Genomic DNA, 22,006 nt, shown 5'->3' with positions numbered 1-22,006 from the left:
TGTGCAGCAGCAGCTAAAAAAGCCAACACAATCCTAACCTGCATCAACAGGGGAATACACTCCAAGACCAGGGAAGTCTTAATACCACTCTACTACGCCCTGGTCCGACCACACCTGGAGTACTGTATTCAGTTCTGGTCACCACACTTCAAAAGAGACATTGAAACTCTGGAGAAGGTGCAAAAAAGAGCAACCAAGATGATTAAGGGATTGGAAACCAAGACTTGCGAAGAGAGACTGAGGGAACTGGGCATGGATAGCCTAGAGAAAAGGAGGGCCAGAGCGGACATGATAGCAGTCTACAAGTATACAAGGGGATGTCAAAGAGAGGAGGGGGTCACTTTATTCTCCAGGGCACCAGAGGGCTGGACGAGGAACAACGGCTGGAAGCTGACCAAGGAGAGATTCAACAGGGAGATAAGGAGGAACTTCCTGATGGTCAGAGCGATCAACCAGTGGAACAACCTACCAGCAGACGTTGTGAACTCCAACACTCTGGACATTTTTAAGAGAAGATTGAACTGCCCACTTGACTGGTGTGCTATAGGGTTCCTGCTTGGGCAGGGGGTTGAACTCGATGGCCGTCATGGTCCCTTTCAACTCTATCAATAAATAAACCCCCAAAGACCTGGAGGACTGAGTATCTCCATAGACACATACCACTAACAATACAGTTTTAGAATTCATCTGACATTGTAGAAGAGCTGTCAGTGCCTGAGGGCAGAGTCAAGAAAGAACTCAGCCTAGAATTGTTACGTCTCCACAAATGCTCCAAGTTCAACCAACCTTTAATTCTGTTAACTCTTATCTAGCATCAGTTTAGTGCTGGCCATTATTAGTTGATTAGCTAAATAATAACAACAGAGTTGGAAGGGACCTTGGAGGTCTTCTAGTCCAACCCCCTGCTTGGGCAGGAGACCCTACAACAGTGTTTCCCAACCTTGGCCACTTGAAGATACTTGGACTTCAACTCCCAGAATTCTCCAGCCAGCGAATGCTGACTGGGGAATTCTGGGAGTTGAAGTCCAAATATCTTCAAGTGGCCAAGGTTGGGAAACACTGCCCTACACTACTTCAGACAAATGATGTATCCAACATCTTCTTAAAAAACATCTAGTGTTGGAGCATTCACAACTACTGGAGGCAAGCTGTTCCACTGATCAATTGTTCTAAATTTCAGGAAATTTCTCCTTATTTCTCAGTTGCTTCTCTCCTTGTTTAGTTTCCACCCATTGCTTCTTGTTCTACCCTCAGGTGCTTTGGAGAATAGCTTGACTCCCTCTTCTTTGTGGCAACCCGAGATATTGGAAGACTGCTATCATGTCTCCCCTGGTCCTTCTTTCCGTTAAACTAGCCATACCCAGTTCCTGCAATCGTTCTTCCTATGTTTTAGCCTCCAGTCCCCTAATCCTCTTTGTCGCTCTTCTCTGCACTTTTTCTAGAGCCTCAACATCCTTTTTGCATCGTGGTGACCAAATGACCAATGCCATATTCCAAGTGTGGCCTTACCAAGGCCTTATAAAGTGGTATTAACACGTCATATGATCTTGATTCTATCCTTCTGTCAACGCAGCCTAGAACTGTGTTGGATTTTTTGGCAGCTGCTGCACACGGCTGGCTCCTATTTGAATAGTTGTCCACTAGGACTCCAAGATCCCTCTCACAGTTACTACTGCTGAACAAGGTACCACATATACTGTACCTGTGCGTTTTGTTTTTCTTGCCTAAATGTACAACCTTATGTAAATAAATGTAGATTTTTTGTTTCCAGGCTCGAAGGATAAAGTCTTCTGAACTGGAACTTATGTGTGAAACTGTTTCTGTGTTACAGTGTTCCCTCGATTTTCGCGGGTTCAAACTTCGCGAAAAGTCTATACCACGGTTTTTCAAAAATATTAGTTAAAAAATACTTCGCGGGTTTTCCCCTTATACCACGGTTTTTCCCGCCCGATGACTTTCGTCTGCCTTTAATAAATATTTTTTTTAGTAAACTTTAATAAATAAACATGGTGAGTAATAATCTAAATGGTTGCTAAGGGAATGGGAAATTGCAATTTAGGGGTTTAAAGTGTTAAGGGAAGGCTTGGGATACTGTCCATAGCCAAAAATAGTGTATTTACTTCCGCATCTCTACTTTGCGGAAATTCGACTTTCGCGGGTGGTCTTGGAACGCATCCCCCGCGAAAATCGAGGGAACACTGTATTTTACTTTTTAACTCCCCTCACTAATCCCAGACTTCGCTAAAACTTACAAAGACGTCGTTAGGCAATTGCTGTGTTTATTTTTCTTGGAAAAAAGGACTCGTGACAATATGCTCTTTTGTAAGCTACGCTGAAAGCTCCGTTGAAACGCTATTTTAAAAAATATTATATTTACACATCCTCACAAAGGGGGGAGAAAAAGAGGTCCAGGAAACTGAAATAACATCACTCGGGTGGGTGGGCTGCGGGGAAAGAAACATTCTGTACATTTTATGCCCAAGACGCTGTTTGAAAAACAATGAGCTCTAAAAATTGCTTTTAACAAAACAGGCTTGATGGACAGTCCATCTTTTGCTGCGTCTTTTTGTTTTCTTGTCCTCAAAAGTGTTTTTTGGACAACGTAGCCACGGTGTTAGTGGTCGCTCAGCCTCTGTCGAATGTTTCGCGATTTCCCGTTTTCAAATTTCCGTTTTTTGAATACCGACACCTCTTCCGTGGCCTCCCCAAGGGAAGTGACTGTTTTTTCTTTGAAGATCCCTTTGGGGTCCTCTGGTACTTCTGGAACTGGGGCGATGTGGGTCTCCTTACTTGGAAGCTCCAGGTCAACCTTCTCGCTAAAGGGGAAAAAAATGAGACATTGCAAAAGTGATGCTTAATGGATATACAGTGGTACCTCTACTTACTTACTTACTTACTTACTTACTTACTTACTTACTTACTTACTTACTTACTTACTTACTTACTTACTTTATTTATTTATTAGATTTGTATGAATGTAATTCGTTCCATGACCTGGTTCTTAAGTAGAAAAGTTTGTAAGAAGAAGCAATTTTCCCCATAGGAATCAATGTAAAAGCAAAAGAAAAGTTCTTAAGTAGAGGCGTTCTTAGGTAGAGCTACCACTGTATTTGAATGCATACATAGTGCAACAAATAGTATACAGTGTTCCCTCGATTTTCGCGGGTTCGAACTTCGCGAAACGGCTATACCACGGTTTTTCAAAAATATTAATTAAAAAAATACTTTGCGGTTTCCCCCCCTATACCACGGTTTTTCCTGCCCGATGACGTCATATGTCATCACCAAATTTCATCCGCCTTTAATAAATATTTTTTTAAATAAACTTTAATAAATAAAGATGGTGAGTAATAATCTAAATGGTTGCTAAGGGAATAGGAAATTGCAATTTAGGGGTTTAAAGTGTTAAGGGAAGGCTTGTGACACTGTTCATAGCCAAAAATAGTGTATTTACTTCCGCATCTCTACTTCGCGGAAATTCAATTTTCGCGGGCGGTCTCGGATCGCATCCCCCGCAAAAATCGAGGGAACACTGTATTTAAAATGTAATAGATACGGATTACGACCTGTATAAAAAGAAATGTTCTTTTTAAAATCAATAAATAAACTTTTAAAAAAATATATATAAATGCAATGTAATTTGGACGCTGGGATTATCAGTGCAAATTTAGCCATCACTGGCTCCCAGGTAGAAGAAGCAGGACTCACTATGAAGCTTCTTCTGTGATTTCCTCCCACTTGCTGAAGAAGGAGGGCTTCCGAGACGAGGACGGTGAGGTTTCGGGGGGGACCGCCGGGCTCTTTTTGCGGCTGGGCTTCCCGTGTTTCGACACCACCTGCCACTCTCCGTAAGGGCTGACCTTCCTGGGTTTCCGAGGCTTTTCTTCGTCACTGTCCGTCAGCTCCTGAGAAACAAGGGAGGAAACATCCCATTACGCAATGATGTGAGAATAGAAAAGAATAAACAGAATTGGAAGGGACCTTGGAGGTCATCTAGTCCAACCTTCTTCTCAGGCAGGAAACCCTACAGCAGTGATGGCAAACTTTTTTTCCCTTTTTTAATTGTTGTTGTTATTGTTATTATTAGATTTGTATGCCGCCCCTCTCCGAAGACTCGAGACGGCTCACAACAACAATAATACAATATACAGAATACAAACCCAGTATTAGATAAAAAGCTAAATTTAAAACCCATAAATATTAAAAACAATCGGTACTGCACAATCACGCCATTCTCATGTATTGCAGTCAGAAAAAAAGGGGGGGGGAGAGATAGTTATTCCCCCCATGCCTGGCGACATAGATAGGTCTTCAACAACTTGCGGAAGGTGGGAAGAGGGGGGCAATTCGAATCTCCGGGGGGAGTTGATTCCAGAGGGCCGGGGCTGCCAGAGAGAAGGCTCTTCCCCTGGGTCCCACCAAACGGCATTGTTTCGTTGACGGGACCCGGAGAAGGCCAACTCTGTGGGACCTGATTGGCCGCTGGGATTCGCGCGGCAGAAGGCGGTCCCGCAGGTATTCTGGTCCGATGCCATGTAGGGCTTTATAGGTCATAACCAACTGTAGGGATTGTGTAAGCCAAATATTAGCTATGCTCTAGGATATACACAGAAGCAGTTATCTGAAATAGCATGGTGAAAATTTGCCCAGAGACAGTGAGTCATACAATAGCCATGAACTTTGGACACAGTAAGAAAAATCCCTCAACAGTGCTCCTGGCACGAGATAAGACACTAACAGTGTGATTGGCTGGCAACTCAGCTCCCGATAGGTGCATAAAGTGAGAATTTAGTAGCCTATCATAAGCTGTAGATGATACCTTTTATAACCAATTAGAAGCTTAATAGAAATAGCCTATGAACAGTTGGGTGCTCAGAAGCCTTAATTTTGCATATAGATATAGCCTATGAAAACTTGCGTATTCAAAAGTTTTATTATTAGCCTATAGATTTGAAAAACCTTATATTTGTAGCCTATAAGAAATGTATATTAGGAAAAATTAGACTTGTATTTAGCCAATAGAAAATTACTAGTTGAAACCCCTTCATTTGCATATGAAGGGTATAAAAGAGATATACTTGTAACAATAAAGCTTTGTCACTTTACCCAGACCATTGACTCCGTGTTTCATTGGTAAGCACTAGTAATGGTTTCAGGATCGGGCCTCGTAAAGTGAACCATCACAGGGTTGTCGAGACCCCCGTCCAGCGGGGATCGCGTCTACCAACACTTTGAATTGTGACCAGAAATTAATCTCTAGTAGCCACCTATGTATCATGTTCCAAAATCTTTTTGCTTTGTGACAAGAATTTTCTCCTTAGTTCTAAGTTGCTTCTCTCAAGATAAATGGGGATTAAGATTTCAGTACTAAATCAGCAATCAAGTAAAGAAGTAAACGGTACCCCAAGCAAGGAACATTCATAGATAGCCAATGTAGAAATCATTTATTAGCTGGAGGTCATAAAATATTACCTTTGGTGATTCGTTTCTGCTCATCTCATCAGAAGAGTTTTCATCTGGATCGTCCTTGATTGAAAAAGATATGAAATCTTCAGGCCTCTCCCACGTCGATACTAAGCAACAGCCAAAAAAAAAAGTTATACATTTGACCAGTCTGGAAATTAGCTTTCTGAAAATCTGAAATATCAAGAATAGAATCCAACGGATAAAGGCCCTAACGTGTATTTCAGTGGGACCAAATTAATACAACCAATAAATGCTTGGTTTCACATTTCACTAACCTAAGAGGTCCAGTATTAAAACTGCTGGACCCCATTCAAAAATCAAGACTGGACCTCTGCAGCTTGTTTTCTGTTATTTCATATAGTTTTACACCATCTTTTAAGGCTCAATGTATAAATTAAATGATGCAATAAATATAGAACAGCAAACTCTAAAAATAAGGAGCAGCGTCAAAATGCGAGATATAAGGATTTAAGAGATCATTAAAGGGAAGGAAGGAAGGAGGGAAGGAAAGGGAAAGGAAAAGAAAGGAGACAGGAAAGGAAGGAAGGAAAGGAAGGTAGAAAAAGAGGAAAAGAAAGGAAGGAAGGAATGAGAAAGAAGGAAGAAAGGGAGGGAAGAGAGGAAAGGGAGAAGGAAAGGGAGGGAAGGACAGGGAGAGAAGAAAGAAAGGAAAGGAGGAAAAGAAAGGAAGAGAAGGAAGGAAGAAAGGAAGGGAAAAGGAAGAGAAGGGAGATAGGAAATGCAAGAAAGGTAAGGAAGGAAGGAGGGAAGGAAAGGGAGAGAGGAAACAAAGGAAGAAAAATAGGGGAAGAAAGAAAGGAATGGAAGAGAGAAGGAAGAGAGAGGAAAGGGAGGGAAGGAAGGAAAGGAAGAGAGGAAAGAAAGGAGTCTTTGGAGAGGGGCGGCATATAAATCTAATTAATAATAATAATAATAATAATAATAATAATAATAATAAAAGAGGAAAGGAGAGGAAGAAAGGATGAGAAGGAAGGAAGGGTAAGGAGAGAGGAAAGGGAGAGAGGGGGGAAGGAAGGAAAGGAAGGGAGAGGAAAGGAAGGTAGAAAAAGAGGGAAAGAAAGGAAGGAATGGAAGAGAGAGAAGGAAGAAAGGAAGGGAGGGAAGAGAGAGGGAAGAAAGGAAGGAAAGGAGAGGAAGAAAGGAAGGAAGAGAAGGAAGGAAGGGAAAGGAGAGAGGTAAGGGAGGGAGGTGGTTTCTGGGGGCAAGAAACCATAACAGATGTGGCTTTGTGGCTTGAGTAAAACCTCTCACCTCCACTCTCCTTGTTATAATAATAGGTGCGCCCATCATCGTCGGTCCCTTCTATCCAAACTGCTTCCTGAAAAACAAAGGCTAAATCAACCACACAATAAAGGCTAATTAAAGTCTCACCCACTTTTCATTACACGCTGATTTTACTTTACCTCGGCTAAAGATGCGCTTATTCAAAAGCGAAACATCCTAACTTAGCCACTGTAAGCTTCCTTCCTTCTTGGCAATAATAAAATCCAATTATTGCAGAATCTATTGAGTTCTGTCATCTGGACCCCTATAACTGTCTGGTTTGGTGTTGCAACCCAACAAGACCAACACAGATTTCAGAGGAGAATCAGAACTGCAGAAAAAACAATTGCTGCCAACCTGCCTTCCATTGAGGACTAGTATACTGCATGAGTCAAAAAGAGGGCTGGGAAAATATTGACTGACCCCTCGCATCCTGGACACAAGCTGTTTCAACTCCTACCCTCAAAACATCGCTACAGAGCCCTGCACACCAAGACAACTAGACACAAGAATAGTTTTCCCCCCGAACGCCATCACTCTGCTAAACAAATAATTCCCTCAACACCGTCAAACTATTTACTAAGTCTGCACTACTATTACTACTAGTTTTTTTCTCATCATCCCTATCACCCATTTCCTCCCACTTATGACTGTATGACTGCAACTTGTGGCTTGTATCCTTAAGATTTATATTAATATTGATTTTTCCCTGATTGCTTATTTGATCCTTGTGGCAATCATTAAGTGTTGTACCTCATGATTCTTGACAAATGTCTCTTTTATTTTATGTACACCGAGAACATACGCACCAAAGGACAAATTCCTTCTGTGTCCAATCACACTTGGCCAATAAAGAATTCTATTCTATTCTATTCTATTCTATACTATATTCTATTCTATATTCTATTCTATATTCTATTCTATATTCTATTCTATATTCTATTCTATATTCTATTATATTCTATATTCTATTCTATATTCTATTCTATATTCTATTCTATATTCTATTCTATATTCTATTTTATATTCTATTCTATTCTATTCTATACTATATTCTATTCTATATTCTATTCTATATTCTATTCTATATTCTATTCTATATTCTATTATATTCTATATTCTATTCTATATTCTATTCTATATTCTATTTTATATTCTATTCTATTCTATACTATATTCTATTCTATATTCTATTCTATTCTATATTCTATTCTATATTCTATTCTATATTCTATTCTATATTCTATTTTATATTCTATTCTATTCTACCTAGTGTCCCCCCTACATGTTGGAAATAATGCTGTAAAATGACTTCATATAAACTAGAGACTTCTGGCTAATAAATGTGTTCTTAAGATAATTGTATTCCTAATCATCTCCATTCAGAACAGATGCAAGTCAACTACTTTTTGAGTGAATTGAGAATACGTTTTAAATAACGAAGACACATTTTTTGAGATCTAAAAGAATAAATAAGCATTTAGTTACCGTTTGAGAATTTGGAGCGGTGTCCTTGAATCCTTCTGGCTTCTCCCACTGGGATTCTTAATAATAATAGATTTTTAAAAAGACTTTAATTTGGGATGGGGGAGGAATCATTCATGCAGTATTAGATATAGAATAACACAGTTGAAAGGGACCTTGGAGGTCTTCTAGTCCAACCCCCTGCTTAGGCAGGAAACCCTACAGCAGTTCAGACAAATTGTTATCCAATCTCTTCTTTAAAAACTTCCAGTGTTGCAGCTGGAACTTCTAGTGGCAAGTCTTTTCACTGGCTAATTGTTACTCCTTAGTTTTAGTTGTTTCTCCCCTTGTTTGTTTGTTTATTGATTGATTGATTGGATTTGTATGCAGTCCCTCTCCGAGTACTCGGGGCGGGTCACAACATATATAAAAACATAATAGTACATCTAATCCAATTAATATAATTAAAAACCCTAAAAATACTAAAATAATTTAAACCATTCATTGCTTGGTCGACGGGACTCGAAGAAGGTCAACTCTGTGGGACCTTATCGGCTGCTGGGATTCGTGCGGCAGAAGGCGGTTCCGGAGGTATTCTGGTCCAATGCCATGTAGGGCTTTAAAGGTCATAACCAACACTTTGAATTGTGACTGGAAACTGATCGGCAGCCAGTGCAGGCCACGGAGTGTTGTAGAAACGTGGGCGATATGTTAGCAATAACACTTTTTAACAGAGCCAGCCTATTGCCCCCGCAATCCGGGTCCTCATTTGACCCACCTCAGAAGGATGGAAGGCTGAGTCAACCGTGAGCCGGTGGTGAGATTTGAACCGCTAACCTACAGATCTACAGTCACCTTCAGTGGCCTGCAGTACAGCTGTCTACCTGCTGTGCCACCCAGGCTCAGATTTTTGGTAGCTGCTGCACACGGCTGGCTCAGATTTAAATGGTTGACGACTAGGACTCCAAAGTCCCTCTCACAGTTACTACTCTTGAGCAAGGTACCACATAAACTCTACCTGTGCATTTTGTTTTTCTTGCCTAAATGTAGAACCTGGCTTTTTTCACCATTGAGTTTCATTAGATAGCACCCAATGTTCAAATTTGTCAAGATCCTTCTGTATCTTAAGACTATCTTTATTATTATTATTATTATTATTATTATTATTATTATTATTTATTAGATTTGTATGCCGCCCCTCTCCGTAGACTCGGGGCGGCATACAGAGTGTTGGCTATTCCTGCTAGGTTGGTGATATACCGAGTCCTCGGAGAGGGGCGGCATATAAATCCAATCAATCAATCAATCAATCAATCAATCAATCAATCAATAGAATATAAAGAGGAAGAATAAATGGCAATTGTAAAATAAGAGAGAAATCTATTGCTAAATATCATTTTGTGTTGTGTTTTGATGACAACTTCTATAGTTTCCTGATACGTGATTTATAAAAGGAGTTTAGCTGCAAATTTACCTCCAGATTTTGTGTTGTAATAATAGGTGTAGCCCTCCGGAGAAAACCCTCGCACCCATTCCTTTGTTCCATTGGATGAAGCTTCTTTGCTCTGTTTTCCCTTTTTCTTCTTCTCTTTTTTCTCCTTTTTCTCTTTTTTCTCCTTCTTTTCTTCCTGTTTTATCGGCAAGGAAGGCTGTTCTACAGGTTCTGAGACACAAAAGTATTCGATTTTAAGGCCCGCCTGAGAAATTGTAAGAGAACCTTGTAGCTGGACAACTAAAACCCAACCGTTGGAATATGGAATATTCCATTTCAAATCTCTGAAACCCTAGCAAGGTGTGCCAAGCGAAATAGGGTATAATTCAATAAACCAAGTTCTGCAAGATCCATGGATCTTTTCTTAGGACTGAAGTAATATATAGCTACCCTGTTTCCCCGAAAATAAGATGTACCCCGAAAGTAAGGCATGGCAGAGGTTTTGCAGAATTTGCTAATATAAGGCACCCCCCGAAAATAAGGCGTAGTCAAGTTTACATACGGTACGGTGGAAAACCATACGGTACCATTCAAAGCTGTTCATAGTGGTACCGTAATAATGTGCCGTCCAGTACAGCAGACACAGTCTGCTGCTGTCTCACCGCCATTACAGTCTCCACTACAGTGCGTAGACTGTAGCTCCTCTGGTGGCCAGAAGCTGCAATAGCGGGAGTATTCTGTTGTACCGTATAAGTGCTGTCGTTTGTGTGTGTGGGTGCCATACTGACAGGTACCGTACCGTAATCAGTGTACCTTACGGTACAATTTCTTTGGGGGTGTCAGCTTTTCTGCCTGTGAATTTGTCTTATTTGAGAAATATAAGGCACCCCCCTCCCCCGAAAATAAGATGTAGCACAACTTTTGGAGCAAAAATTAATATAAGACAGTGTCTTATTTTCGGGGAAACACGGTAGTAAGGGGACTATCTGCAAATGGCACCAAACTGGAATATCATCACAAACAGTTCTCAATTTATCACCATAATTGAAGACCCAAAACTTTTTGATTGCTAAGCGAGACATTTATTCAACGGGTTTTGCCCCATTCTATGACCACGGGTTGTTAAGAGAATCACTGGACATAAACTGGACATCAATATATTTTTGTAGGTATGGTCTCCAGAACTGAACACAGTACAGTGGTACCTTGACATACAAGTTTAATTCGTTCCAGACACGAGCTCGTAAGTTGATCAACTCGCATCTCGAACGAATGCCTTTAGACTTTGTTTTTCGCACCGAGATAACTGGAAGCAAGGAGATTCTTGCGCCACCTAGTGGAAGCTCGGCTCGTATCCCAAATTTGAGCTCGGGTGTTGAACAGAAATTTCGCTCGCATCGCGGCTCGTAACTTGGAATACTCGCATGTGGAGCAGCTCGTATCTAGAGGTACTACTGTATTCCAGTGTCTTTGTTATTTATCTGAACTGGTTCCTCAATTGCTACACTATAAATTCCTGTCTCTAGACAAGTCCTATCCAGCTGCTGCGTATCTCAATACATCTGGGCAAGTCTTGCGTCCTACCTGCCTTCAATCCAAGCCTTTTCAAATCTTCTTGGTAGGCCTTCGTTGCCGCTTCCTCCATGGCGGCAAACTCCTTCGCCATTTTGTCATCTTCTTTCGCCTTATCCAGGCTTTTCTGTTTAATCTGCAATTTTTAAAAAAAGAGAATATGGAGCAGGAATGAGCGATGTGGGGTTTTTTGTTTGTTTTTAAAGCATTCCGTTCAGGTGGCATTTGAGTTACCTCGCTAATTTTCTTCGCCACATTTTCCTTGTGGTTCTTCCCTCTTTCGTGGAAATCGATGCTCTGTGAAAAGGAAAGAGACGTTTCCTAAAACTAGAGGAAAATAAACTTTACAACTATTTACTGAAACTAAGCACATCTACCTGAGGCAGCTCAGGCAAATATTTTCAACCTTCAAACCCTGTTTGAAGAACGTCTAATTTTTTCAAAGAACCTGACCAGGAATGGCTTCAATGCCGTTTTATTCCTGCAGGCATTTTAGGGTTTTTTTAAAGGTGCCCTAAACCGTATAAATTTGTAGGAGGCGTTTTCCAGCTCTTTAAAAAAGGTGATACCGAAAAGAACAAGCAAAGTTCCAAATTTAAGTCCAAGAATCCAAATCCAACTGAACTTAAAGCTATTAAACATTAAATATACCGGCATTAGTCTATGTTGCCTGCATTTATTCTACTCTGCCCAGCCCCAAGAAAAAGGCTGGGAAACTAACAATGTATTAAATGTTGATCCTCTAATGAAGCTTAAATTTAAAATCTTAAAACCCAAATCCCAGTACTTAAGATTTAATCAGAAGTTCATCATACCGGTTTGTTGTCTGCTATCCAGCACTTGCAATAATTGCAGAATTTCTTGGGCTGAGATTTCCAATAATCAGCCCTGGAAAAAGAGATATTGGAAAGAAAAGAGTAGGATTTTTAAAAAAAATAAGAAACATAGAAAATTGGCGACAGAAAAAGATGTAATGATTGGTCCATCAAGTTTATTTACCCTTTGAGTTTATCTGTTTTTTAAAATTAATTAAATACACACACACATGTATAATTTTTGTTGGAGGTAATGTGATGTGATGGGCATATATTTACCCCAAGCATGTTTAAACTCAGTTTCTGATTGACCCACTATCTCCACTGGAAGTTGATTCTGAGCGGCTTCTGCTACTTTTTCTGTAACATGTAGCTTTTCCGAAGCTTTTTTTTCCAGCCCTAAGTTTTTTCAGGCTTGTTTTCATTCCTACTCCCTGTGAAAAAGACTTTTTCAGCCCTAACAAGGGGATAAAAGCTGAAGTTGACCAGACTAAGGACACTAGTTAGATGAAGGTAGATTTTGTTTTCCCTATTTCCTTCCCCCAAACCTAAGGTGCATCTTATCCTTGGAAAAATATGGTGTATATTAAATGTCATACCACATAATATGTAATTATATTTATTCATTTGTCAAACATGTATAGGATAGTAGTTTATATAAACATAAGTAAGAAGTAACAATAAAAGAGGACACTAGGGCAGATTAGGCTATTATATTGTGTTATGTTAGTTTACATTAGGCTGTTATTATATAGGGTCATTCTTTGTCAAGTGAACCAGATGTCCACTTGACTGATTTTTGCAGCCTTATTTGAAAAGAAACAATCACAAAAACAACATATATGATAGAAAAAAACCCTCTTTCTAATGAAACAAAAATAAAGATGATTGAAGGCGGGAAAACAGAGAGCTCTGTTTCATCACCTTCAGTCATTTTCATTAGAAAGAACATAGATTTTATATCTCTCTCTGTTTTCTCATCTTCAATCATCTTCATTTTTATTTCATTAGAAAAAGCACGGGTTTTCCTATCATATATGTTCTGTTTTGTTATGGTTTCTTTTCAAATAAGGCTTCAATTTCACCTGGTCCACTTGACAAAGAATGACCCTATATTATATTAATATTATATGAAGCTACGGTATTATCGTTATTTATGTTATATATATGCATTTAGTGATTATATATGTATACATTTATAAATATTATGTAATGTTTATGTTATACAACTATATTGTTATATTACATTACTTTATATTATACAGTATATTATTATGATATGGCATGTCAATTGAAATTAGATTATAAAACAAATTATAAACTATAATTATATAAATCATATTGCTATACAAAGTTATAATTATAAAAATTATAATTAGTTTATAAAATTACATTATAAAACAATTTTAACCATTAATACATTTATTATAAAATCTATTAAAATTGCTGGGGATCCAGGGTGTCCAAATCACCCCCTGAACCCGCTTCAAGAGGGACCGGAGCCGGGAGAGACGGGGACTCACATGGCTTCCCTTCCCCGGCGGAGGGGCGGCGGCGGCGGCACCCCCACCGGCTGAGCAGCCCAAGCAGGAACTGGGGTGGGCGCGCTTTGGTGATGTCACGCCAGCGCCGCGCGCAAGAGGCGGAGGGAAGGAGGAGGAAGACGGCGGCCTGGCAAGGCCAATCCCGGTGGCGTTCTCGTCCCCTGAGGCGGAGGGGAGGCCGGCGCTTGGCGGCGGCGTCTCGGGGTTTTCCAGGCCGGGTTCGCTCGGGACGAGAGGCGGCGGGCGAGGAAGCGGCGGCGGCGACGGATTTCTTTCCTGCCTCGGCCTGCCTCTCTCCTTCCCGTAGTCTGCCACGCGCCGTCGAACACAACAGCCCTGCGAGGTAGGCTGGGGCAGGCTGGTGGGGCGGGGGGGGAGAAAGGGGGCTCGGCGGGGGGGCTGTGGGGGCTCTTTTGGGGGGGCACAGAGGCCCACCGAGAACTTTTTTTGCAGCCCTCCCCAAAAGGCCCCCAAACTCCCCTCCGTACATTCCTGGTGGTGGGATTCGAGGGGGGGAGGCTCGATCCCCCCCCAAAAGGGGGGGGGGGACTTTGCAGAAAACTCTCTAAATTCTTCTCATAAATACATAAGAAGGGGTCATTTCCTTCCTTCCTTCCTTCCTTCCTTCCTTCTTGATCCTTTCCTTCCTTCCCTCTTTCCTTCCTTCCCTCCCTTCCCTCTTAACTTTTCTTTCCTCTTTTCCTTCATTCCACCCTTCCCTCCATTTTTCCTTTTTATTATTTTCCTTTCTCCTTCCTTCCATCTTGATCCTTCTTTCTTTTCTCCTTTCCTTCTTTCCTTCCTTCACTTTCTCTTTCCATCTTGATCTTTTCCTTCCCTCTTTCCCTCCCTTCTTTTCTTTCCTTTCCTCTTAACTTTTCTTTCCCCCTTTCCTTCATTTCATCCTTTCCTCCATCTTTCCTTTCCTTTCATCTTGATCCTTTCCTTCCTCCTCTTTCTTTCTCTTTCCTTTCATCTTGAGCCTTCCTTCTCTCTCTTTCATTCCTTCCTCCCTCCCTCCCTTTTCTTTCCTAATAACTTTTCTCCTTTCCTTCATTCCATCTTTCCCCCCATCTTTCCTTTATCCTTTCTTCCATCTTGATCCTTCTTTCCTTCCTTTTCCTTCCTCCCTCCCTCCTTCCTTCCTTCTTTTTCTCTTTCCTTTCATCTTGATCCTCCTTTTTCTTCCCTCCCTCCCTCCTGTTTGCTTCTTCCATATCAATCCTTCCCTCCCTCCCTCCCAAGTCCCCTAAAAGTCATCTCCCTCCTGGGAATTTCAGACTTCATCTGAACTGCCCAATTTCCCAGCCTCCTCGAGAGGGCCTGTGATTTCGCAATCGCCTAGAAATGATTATTCAATTATTAAAAACCCAAAACATTGCAATCAATCCACGCTGGACAGATGGAAACCAAAAGCCCAGGAGCCATATCGCTCCGAGACTCGATTGCATCTGGCTTGCTGGCCCTGTTTTGCCGTAACCATGGTTTATGGAACAAGCCATCATTGTCTGCTTTACACATCACACAGGCCCTGATCTAAAACCAGTCAAGCCACATAGCTTTGTTTGAGTGTCTGAGTCAGGCTTCTGGGACCTGACTCATTCCAAGACCAAAGGGTGGTGCAATTGAAAAATAACACTGGGGTGGGGAATAAGTTTGCATTTAGAGGTCGGGGTGCCTCTTCCTTACAATCTCTTTTTTTGCTGAAATTTTGGGGGTAAAATGGCTTTTTTTCCTGATCTGACAACAATGGTGCATGCAATTTTTCTGATGGTAAATTGGATCTATTTAATTGTATTGTGTTTTGTTCCAATGCTTCTTGTTTTTTTGCAAAAAAACCAGCCCACTAGCCACTCACTCGCTTACAAAAGTCAAAATTTAGCTCAGGGGAATAAAGGGGGGGGGGAATCCATCCCGTTATTAAATCTTGTTTTCACATGACAGACAGGATGCCTTGTCTGCTGTCTCTCCCGTTAAGGACTCTGGTTTTAGCTAAGAAAGTTCTGCTTTTTTTGTGTTGTTGTTGTCAAGTTGACTCTAAGTTAAAATCCAGTTCCTAAATTTTGGATTTTCTTCAGTGTCCGAAGCAAGATGGCTTGTAAGACATGGTTTGAAAATATTTATTTATTTGATTTGATTTGTATGCCACTCAACTTCGCAAGGACTCCGGGTGGCTTACAATAAATACAACAAATGCCTATCTTTCAATCACTTGTGGCCGGATCAAGATAGTGATCTCATTCGATCAACGGCCCCATCATGCCTTATTTCAGTGCAAATGTCGTTCAGTTTCTCAATTTATTCATGTAGGAAAGTGAATAGGAAAGTGAACACAGGGGGCACAATCTGACGTTAGTTGGGGGAAAGATCAGAAGCAACGGGAGGAAATATTATTTGACTGAAAGAGTAGTAGATGCTTGGAACAAACTTCCAGCAGACGTGGTTGGTAAATCCACAGTAACTGAATTAAAACATGCCTGGGATAAACGTAGATCCATCCTAAGATGAAATACAGGAAATAGTATAAGGGCAGACTAGATGGACCATGAGGTCTTTTTCTGCCATCAATCTTCTATGTTTCTGTGTTTTTAACAAACAATTATTTAATAATAATAATAATAATAATAATAATAATAATAATAATAATAATATATTAGATTTGTATGCCGCTCCTCCCTGGAGACTAGGAGCGGCTCACAACAATCACAACAATGTACAAATCCAATATTTAAAAAGAAACAAAACATTAAAAAGCCCATCATTAAGAACCATTCAATACACTCATACCATTCATAAAACTATACGTGCTCAGGGTATCTCAGTTACCCCATGACTGGCGACAAAGGTGGGTCTTAAGTAACTTGCAAGGAGGGTGGGGGCCGTTCCAATCTCCAGGGAGAGTTGATTCCAGGGGGCGGGGGCCACCACAGAGAAGGCTCTTCCCCTGGGGCCTGCCAAACGACATTGCTTAGTCGACGGGACCCGGAGAAGGCCAACTCTGTGGGACCTTATCGGACGCTGGGATTTGTGCGGCAGAAGGCGGTTCCGAAGGTATTCTGGTCCGATGCCATGTAGGGCTTAATAGGTCATTACCAACACTTTGAATTGCGACCGGAAACTGATTGGCAGCCAATGCAGGACGCAGAGTGTTGACAAAATATGGGCAAATCTAGGAAGTCCCATGATTGCTCTTGCGGCTGCATTCTGCACGATCTGAAGTTTCCGAACACTCTTCAATGGTAGCCCCATGTAGAGAGCGTTGCAGTAGTCGAACCTTGAGGTGATGAGGGCATGAGCGACTGTGAGCAATGACTCCCGGTCCAAATAGGGCCGCAAGTGGTGCACCAGGCGAACCTGGGCAAACGCCCCCCTCGCCACAGCCGAGAGATGTTGTTCCAATGTTAGCTGTGGATCGAGGAGGAAGCCCAAGTTGCGAATCCTCTCTGAGGGGGTCAGTGATTCCCCCCCCCCAGAGTAATGGACAGACAAACAAACAAAGAAATAAAAATATGTGCTGTTTGCTAAATTTCTGGGAGGTAGATTTTCCCCCCTTGTTCCCCCCCCCAAAAAAATTTATATTCTGAAAAATACGGTAATATCTCCACAATGTCATAATCTCATACAGGTTTCTAGGGCAGGCTGTATATTGAATTGATATCCATTCTGCTAACAAAACAGTTGTGTATTGTTTCAGCTCCGTTGCCAAAGAAGGCCTAGCCTTTTTTCCCCCTTTATATGACCTCATCCCAAGGTCAGCTTTAAAGATAAATATGCCGCTAATTATATTTTCAAAACAAGAAAAATGCACACCGTGATAAGGGGAAGTGCATTGTCTCGCAAAGTTTCACAAATAAACTATTTACTGGCATGTGAAAGCCAAAACCCGACCCCAATACTAGCAGGCAGTTTTTATTTTTTGGCTGAACAGAATGAGAATAGGATGTACTGTATATCCTTGTTGAGTTCCTACCAATGCGCTTGATGCCATAGCACCCTTCCTGTGCTTGTGCAGAAGTCAAATGAAGCTGCGCATACAATTGCACTGGTAGCGGTGGCGACGGAGAACCCCTGTCTGATGTATATACCGTATTTTTCGGTGTATAAGACGCAGCCTTTCCCACACTAAATGAGGGTGGAAATGTTGCAGTGTCTTCTATGCCGAATATCTCCTACTTAGGACTGTATGACTGTAACTTGTTGCTTGTATCCTTAAGATTTTTATCAATATTGATTGTTTCCTGATTGTTTATTTGACCCCTATGACAATCATTTCATTTGTCCTCGCTTTCTTACCTATGAGCTTTAGGGAGGGTGTGATAGAGAAAATAATTTTTCAATAATTTTTCTCTATCCACCTTTTCTATCCCATCCATGATTTTACACACTTTGATCAAGTCACCCCTTAAACACCGTCTTTCAAGGCTGAAGAGACCAAGGCGTTGCAACCTGGTATCATAAGGGAGGGGCTCCATTTCCTTTACCATTCTTGTTGCCCTTTTTTGTACCTTTTCCAGTTCCATTATATCATTTTTGAGGTGCGGTGACCAGATGTTGTACCCCATGATTCTTGACAAATGTATATTTTCTTTTATGTACACTGAGAGCATCTATACCAAAGACAAATTCCTTGTTTGTCCAATCACACTTGACCAATAAAGAATTCTATCCTATCCTATTCTATTCTATTCTATTCTATATAGCCATTTTTGACCTACCAAAGCCCCATCCCCGTGTCCTGTTTTTGCAAAAGATAGGCCCAATTTTTGCAAAAATGGGGCACGCAGTGGATTTGGGAGACCTGCAAAGTAATCCGGGGGGGCTGGGAGAAGGCAAAAATAGTTTTTTTTTCTTATTTACCTCTTTGAAATCTTGGTGTGTCTTATACACCCGTGCGTCTTATAGTCTGAAAAAATACGGTATATATTATTATGGAAAGTAGGAAAGCTTATATACTGCTCAAAAAAATAAAGGGAACACTTAAACAACAGAATATAACTCCAAGTAAATCAAACTTCTGTGAAATCAAACTTTCCACTTAAGAAGCAAGACTGACTGACCATCAATTTCACATGTTGTCAGCACATTCAACTTTGTACAGAACAAAGTATTCAATGAGAATATTCCATTCATTCAGATCTAGGGTGTGTTTTTTGAGTGTTCCCTTTATTTTTTTGAGCAGTGTGTATACCAGTGATTTTCAACCTTTTTTGAGCCGCGGCACATTTTTTACATTTACAAAACCCTGGGACACATTGAGCGGGGGGAGGGTGGGGGCTAAAAAAAGTTTGGACAAAAAAATTCTCTCTCTCTTCCTCCCTTTTGCTCTATTTCTCTCTCCCTCCCTCTTTCTCTCCCTTCCTTCTTTCTCCATCCCTCTTTCTTTCTCTTCCTTCCTTCCTCTCTTTTTTGCTCTCTTTCTCTCTCCCTCCCTACCTCCCTTTATATCTTTCTCTCTCTCTCCTTCCCTCCCTCTCTTTCTCTCTCTCTCTTGCTTTCTTTCTCTCCCTCCGTCTTGCTTTCTCTCTCTCGTTCTCTTTCTCTCTCTCGCTCTTTCTTTGTCTCTTGCTTTTTTTCTCTCTTGCTTTCTTTCTCTGAGCTTCGCGGCACACCTGACCATGTCTCACGGCACACTAGTGTGCCGCGGCACACTGGTTGAAAAACACTGGTGTATACCATGGAAGAAACCCCCCCCCCCCCTCTATTCTCCAAAGACTTAATTTTCTCAGCTCTAATTCAATTCTCTGCCCAGATGTTAATATGCATGGAAGAGTCCTATCATAATCCTTAGTCCATAATTATATATTTTTGTCCCTGAATGACTGCCATCAAGTGGATAACTGTATGTATTGAACCATATGGATTTAAATTTTAAGTTAGCGTTTACATTTCCTAAGCAAATACCGGCTGGTTGATTTCCCTATATTTATTGTGAGTTCATGAAGCGGCTTGTGCAGTTGCGAAAGCTGATTTGAACAGCCAGGAATGTGCGCATAATTTAAATACTTGAAATTTTTGCGGGCCTCTTTTGCGCTAAATAAGCCTGGTGTTTAAGGTGTTGGGATTACAAAATTTGATAAACTTTCATTTGCATGAAACTAAGCAATTCCATTGTTGCTAAAGTTTAACTATTGTTTGTTAAAAAAAATAATTTGAATGGGGCAGATATAGTATTAATTGAGTGTCACATAATGCTGTTATAAATTTGTTAGATTAATAATGAGGGTTTTTTTGATATACAGTGCTACCTTTACCTAAGAAGGCCTCTACTTACGACCTTTTCTAGATAAGAACCGGGTGTTCAAGATTTTTTTTGCCTTTTCTCAAGAACCATTTTCCACTTATAAACCTGAGCCACCGAAACTGTAACCAGAAAAGGCAGAGAGAAGCCTCCATGGGGCCACTCTAGGAATCTCCTGGGAAGAAAAACAGGGCCGGAAAAGGTGGGGAGAAGCCTCCATGGGGCCTCTCTAGGAATCTCCTGTGAGGAAACAGGGCCTCCACCCTCCCTGTGGTTTCCCCAATCACACACATGATTTGCTTTTACATTGATTCCTATGGGAAAAATTCCTTCTTACGAATTTTTCTACTTAAGAATCTGGTCATGGAACAAACTAAGTTCGTAAGTAGAGGTTCCCCTGTATTGTAAGAAAATCTTCCTGTGTCAGACCAGTTACTCCGTTAATCTCCTAACTAGACACATTTAAGAAGATTTTAAACTTCAATAATATTCACTGCTCTGCTACAGTTGGCAATTAAGGTATGCTTGATGGGATCACTGAGATAATAAACAGCTGTAAAGTCAAGTCATTAGTAATAGTTTAATGCCCCTGCATTTTTATTGTTAATCATTTTGGCGGCTGCCCATTTTTATTTTCATTTTAATTTTTTGCTATTTTTTTCCAGTCCTTTGATTAGATGGGATGGCAAATCTGCCTCGAACATTCCATGTGCAGTTTTAACATTATATCTGTATCCCCCCCTGTGCTTTTTCCCAATTAGTGGGCCATGCATTTTTACAGCTGGTGCACATCGATTAATGCAATTTCATTGAGCTATCCAGCGTAACTTGCAACATCTCTTTCCTGACCAATGATTAGCAACTCATCACCCTTTTGGTGGTTAGTCCTCGACTTACAACATCGGTGGATTCCTTTTTAAAATAAATTTGATTAATTTTCTATTTATTACATTTCTTAGTGCTTAATAAACATCATGTTGTCTGGATATTTAAATTGCTTAATTTAATAATACATATTCCATTCTTTTTTTTAAAAGATGTTTTTAAACATTTTTCTCCATAAGCTCCAGCCATACCTCACTATGCACAGGCCTTAAAATAATCAGTGGTATACATATGCATGCATTTTAAATCAATAATAAAATCAATATCCTGCTTTGCACCTATTTTCCATTCCATTTCTTCAGTCTTGTCTTTTTCTTCCATTTTATTTTTTAATTTACCTACCAAAAGGAACTACAGTGTTCCCTCGATTTTCGCGGGGATGCGTTCCGAGACCGCCAGCGAAAGTTGAATTTCCGCGAAGTAGAGATGCGGAAGTAAATACACTATTTTTGGCTATGAACAGTATCACAAGCCTTCCCTTAACACTTTAAACCCCTAAATTACAATTTCCCATTCCCTTAGCAACCCTTTAGATTATTACTCACCATGTTTATTTATTAAAGTTTATTAAAAAAAATATTTATTAAAGGTGGACGAAAGTTTGGCGATGACATATGACGTCACCGGGTGGGAAAAACTGTGGTATAGGGAAAAAACCCGCAAAGTATTTTTTAATTAATATTTTTGAAAAACTGTTGTATAGACTTTTCGCAAAGTTTGAACCCGTGAAAATCGAGGGAACACTATATTATTAATTGGGTTTGTTAATTGGGTTTATTGCGATATATGTGACAAACTACAGTGGTATCTCTACTTACGAACTTAATTCGTTCCGTGACCAGGTTCTTAAGTAGAAAAGTTTGTAAGAAAAAGCAATTTTCCCCATAGGAATCAATGGAAAAGCAAATAATGTGTGCGATTGGGGAAACCACAGGGAGGGTGGAACTCTGATTATTTTGGAAGTCAAAAGTATTTATTGTCTGTACATTTGCTGACATCGTTACAAAGATCTTTGGGTTGTATTTGCTTGTGAATTATATTTAGATGTGTGATAATAAATATGAGGAGTTTTCCTAGTTGGGTTTTGCTTCAATGACGGTTTTTTTTTTAAAAAAAGGAATAGAAACATAAAGATGCTGTAAGAATCCGAATTTGAAATATGGTAGCAAATATTTCACATTGGCACTTAGACATCCGCTGAAGTGTAAGGCTAATAAATACCAGTGAACACTAGGTTGTATTTCTACTGCCATAGCAGGTTTCTGTTGGAATTGTAAAGTTTTTGATTTAAAGTGCGTGATTTAAG

General features: G+C 40.4%; 2 protein-coding genes across 2 annotated transcripts in view; one reads left to right on the top strand and one right to left on the bottom strand.

The window, feature by feature from the left end:
- Positions 1-2,262: 2,262 nt before the first annotated feature.
- On the bottom strand, positions 2,263-13,677 carry WBP4 (WW domain binding protein 4). The gene is made up of 10 exons (XM_070751376.1): positions 13,557-13,677; positions 12,034-12,106; positions 11,453-11,515; positions 11,231-11,354; positions 9,689-9,877; positions 8,239-8,294; positions 6,739-6,805; positions 5,473-5,573; positions 3,709-3,905; positions 2,263-2,816 (listed from the first exon to the last, which is right to left on the bottom strand). Coding segments are annotated over exons 1-10 (1,074 nt in total). The 5' UTR covers positions 13,559-13,677; the 3' UTR covers positions 2,263-2,614.
- Positions 13,654-22,006, top strand: part of ELF1 (E74 like ETS transcription factor 1) — an 89,857-nt gene continuing 81,504 nt past the window's right edge. Inside the window, exon 1 of the mRNA XM_070751372.1 lies at positions 13,654-13,920. The gene's annotated coding sequence lies outside the window, so the exon portion shown is untranslated. The remainder of the gene's footprint in view (positions 13,921-22,006) is intronic.

This window comes from Erythrolamprus reginae, chromosome 4 (assembly GCF_031021105.1).
Source record: "Erythrolamprus reginae isolate rEryReg1 chromosome 4, rEryReg1.hap1, whole genome shotgun sequence".
Lineage (NCBI taxonomy): Eukaryota > Metazoa > Chordata > Lepidosauria > Squamata > Dipsadidae > Erythrolamprus > Erythrolamprus reginae.
The sequence above is the reverse complement of the archived record's forward strand: the minus strand, read 5'-3'. Positions and strand labels throughout refer to the sequence as shown.

Coding starts and splice junctions, on each gene's coding strand:
- WBP4 (XM_070751376.1), bottom strand. Junction 8,295..9,688: donor TTACAACACAAAATCTGGAG/GTAAATTTGCAG, acceptor ATTATTATTAAG/AATCCCAGTGGGAGAAGCCA. Junction 3,906..5,472: donor GCAGAAACGAATCACCAAAG/GTAATATTTTAT, acceptor CTTGTTTCTCAG/GAGCTGACGGACAGTGACGA.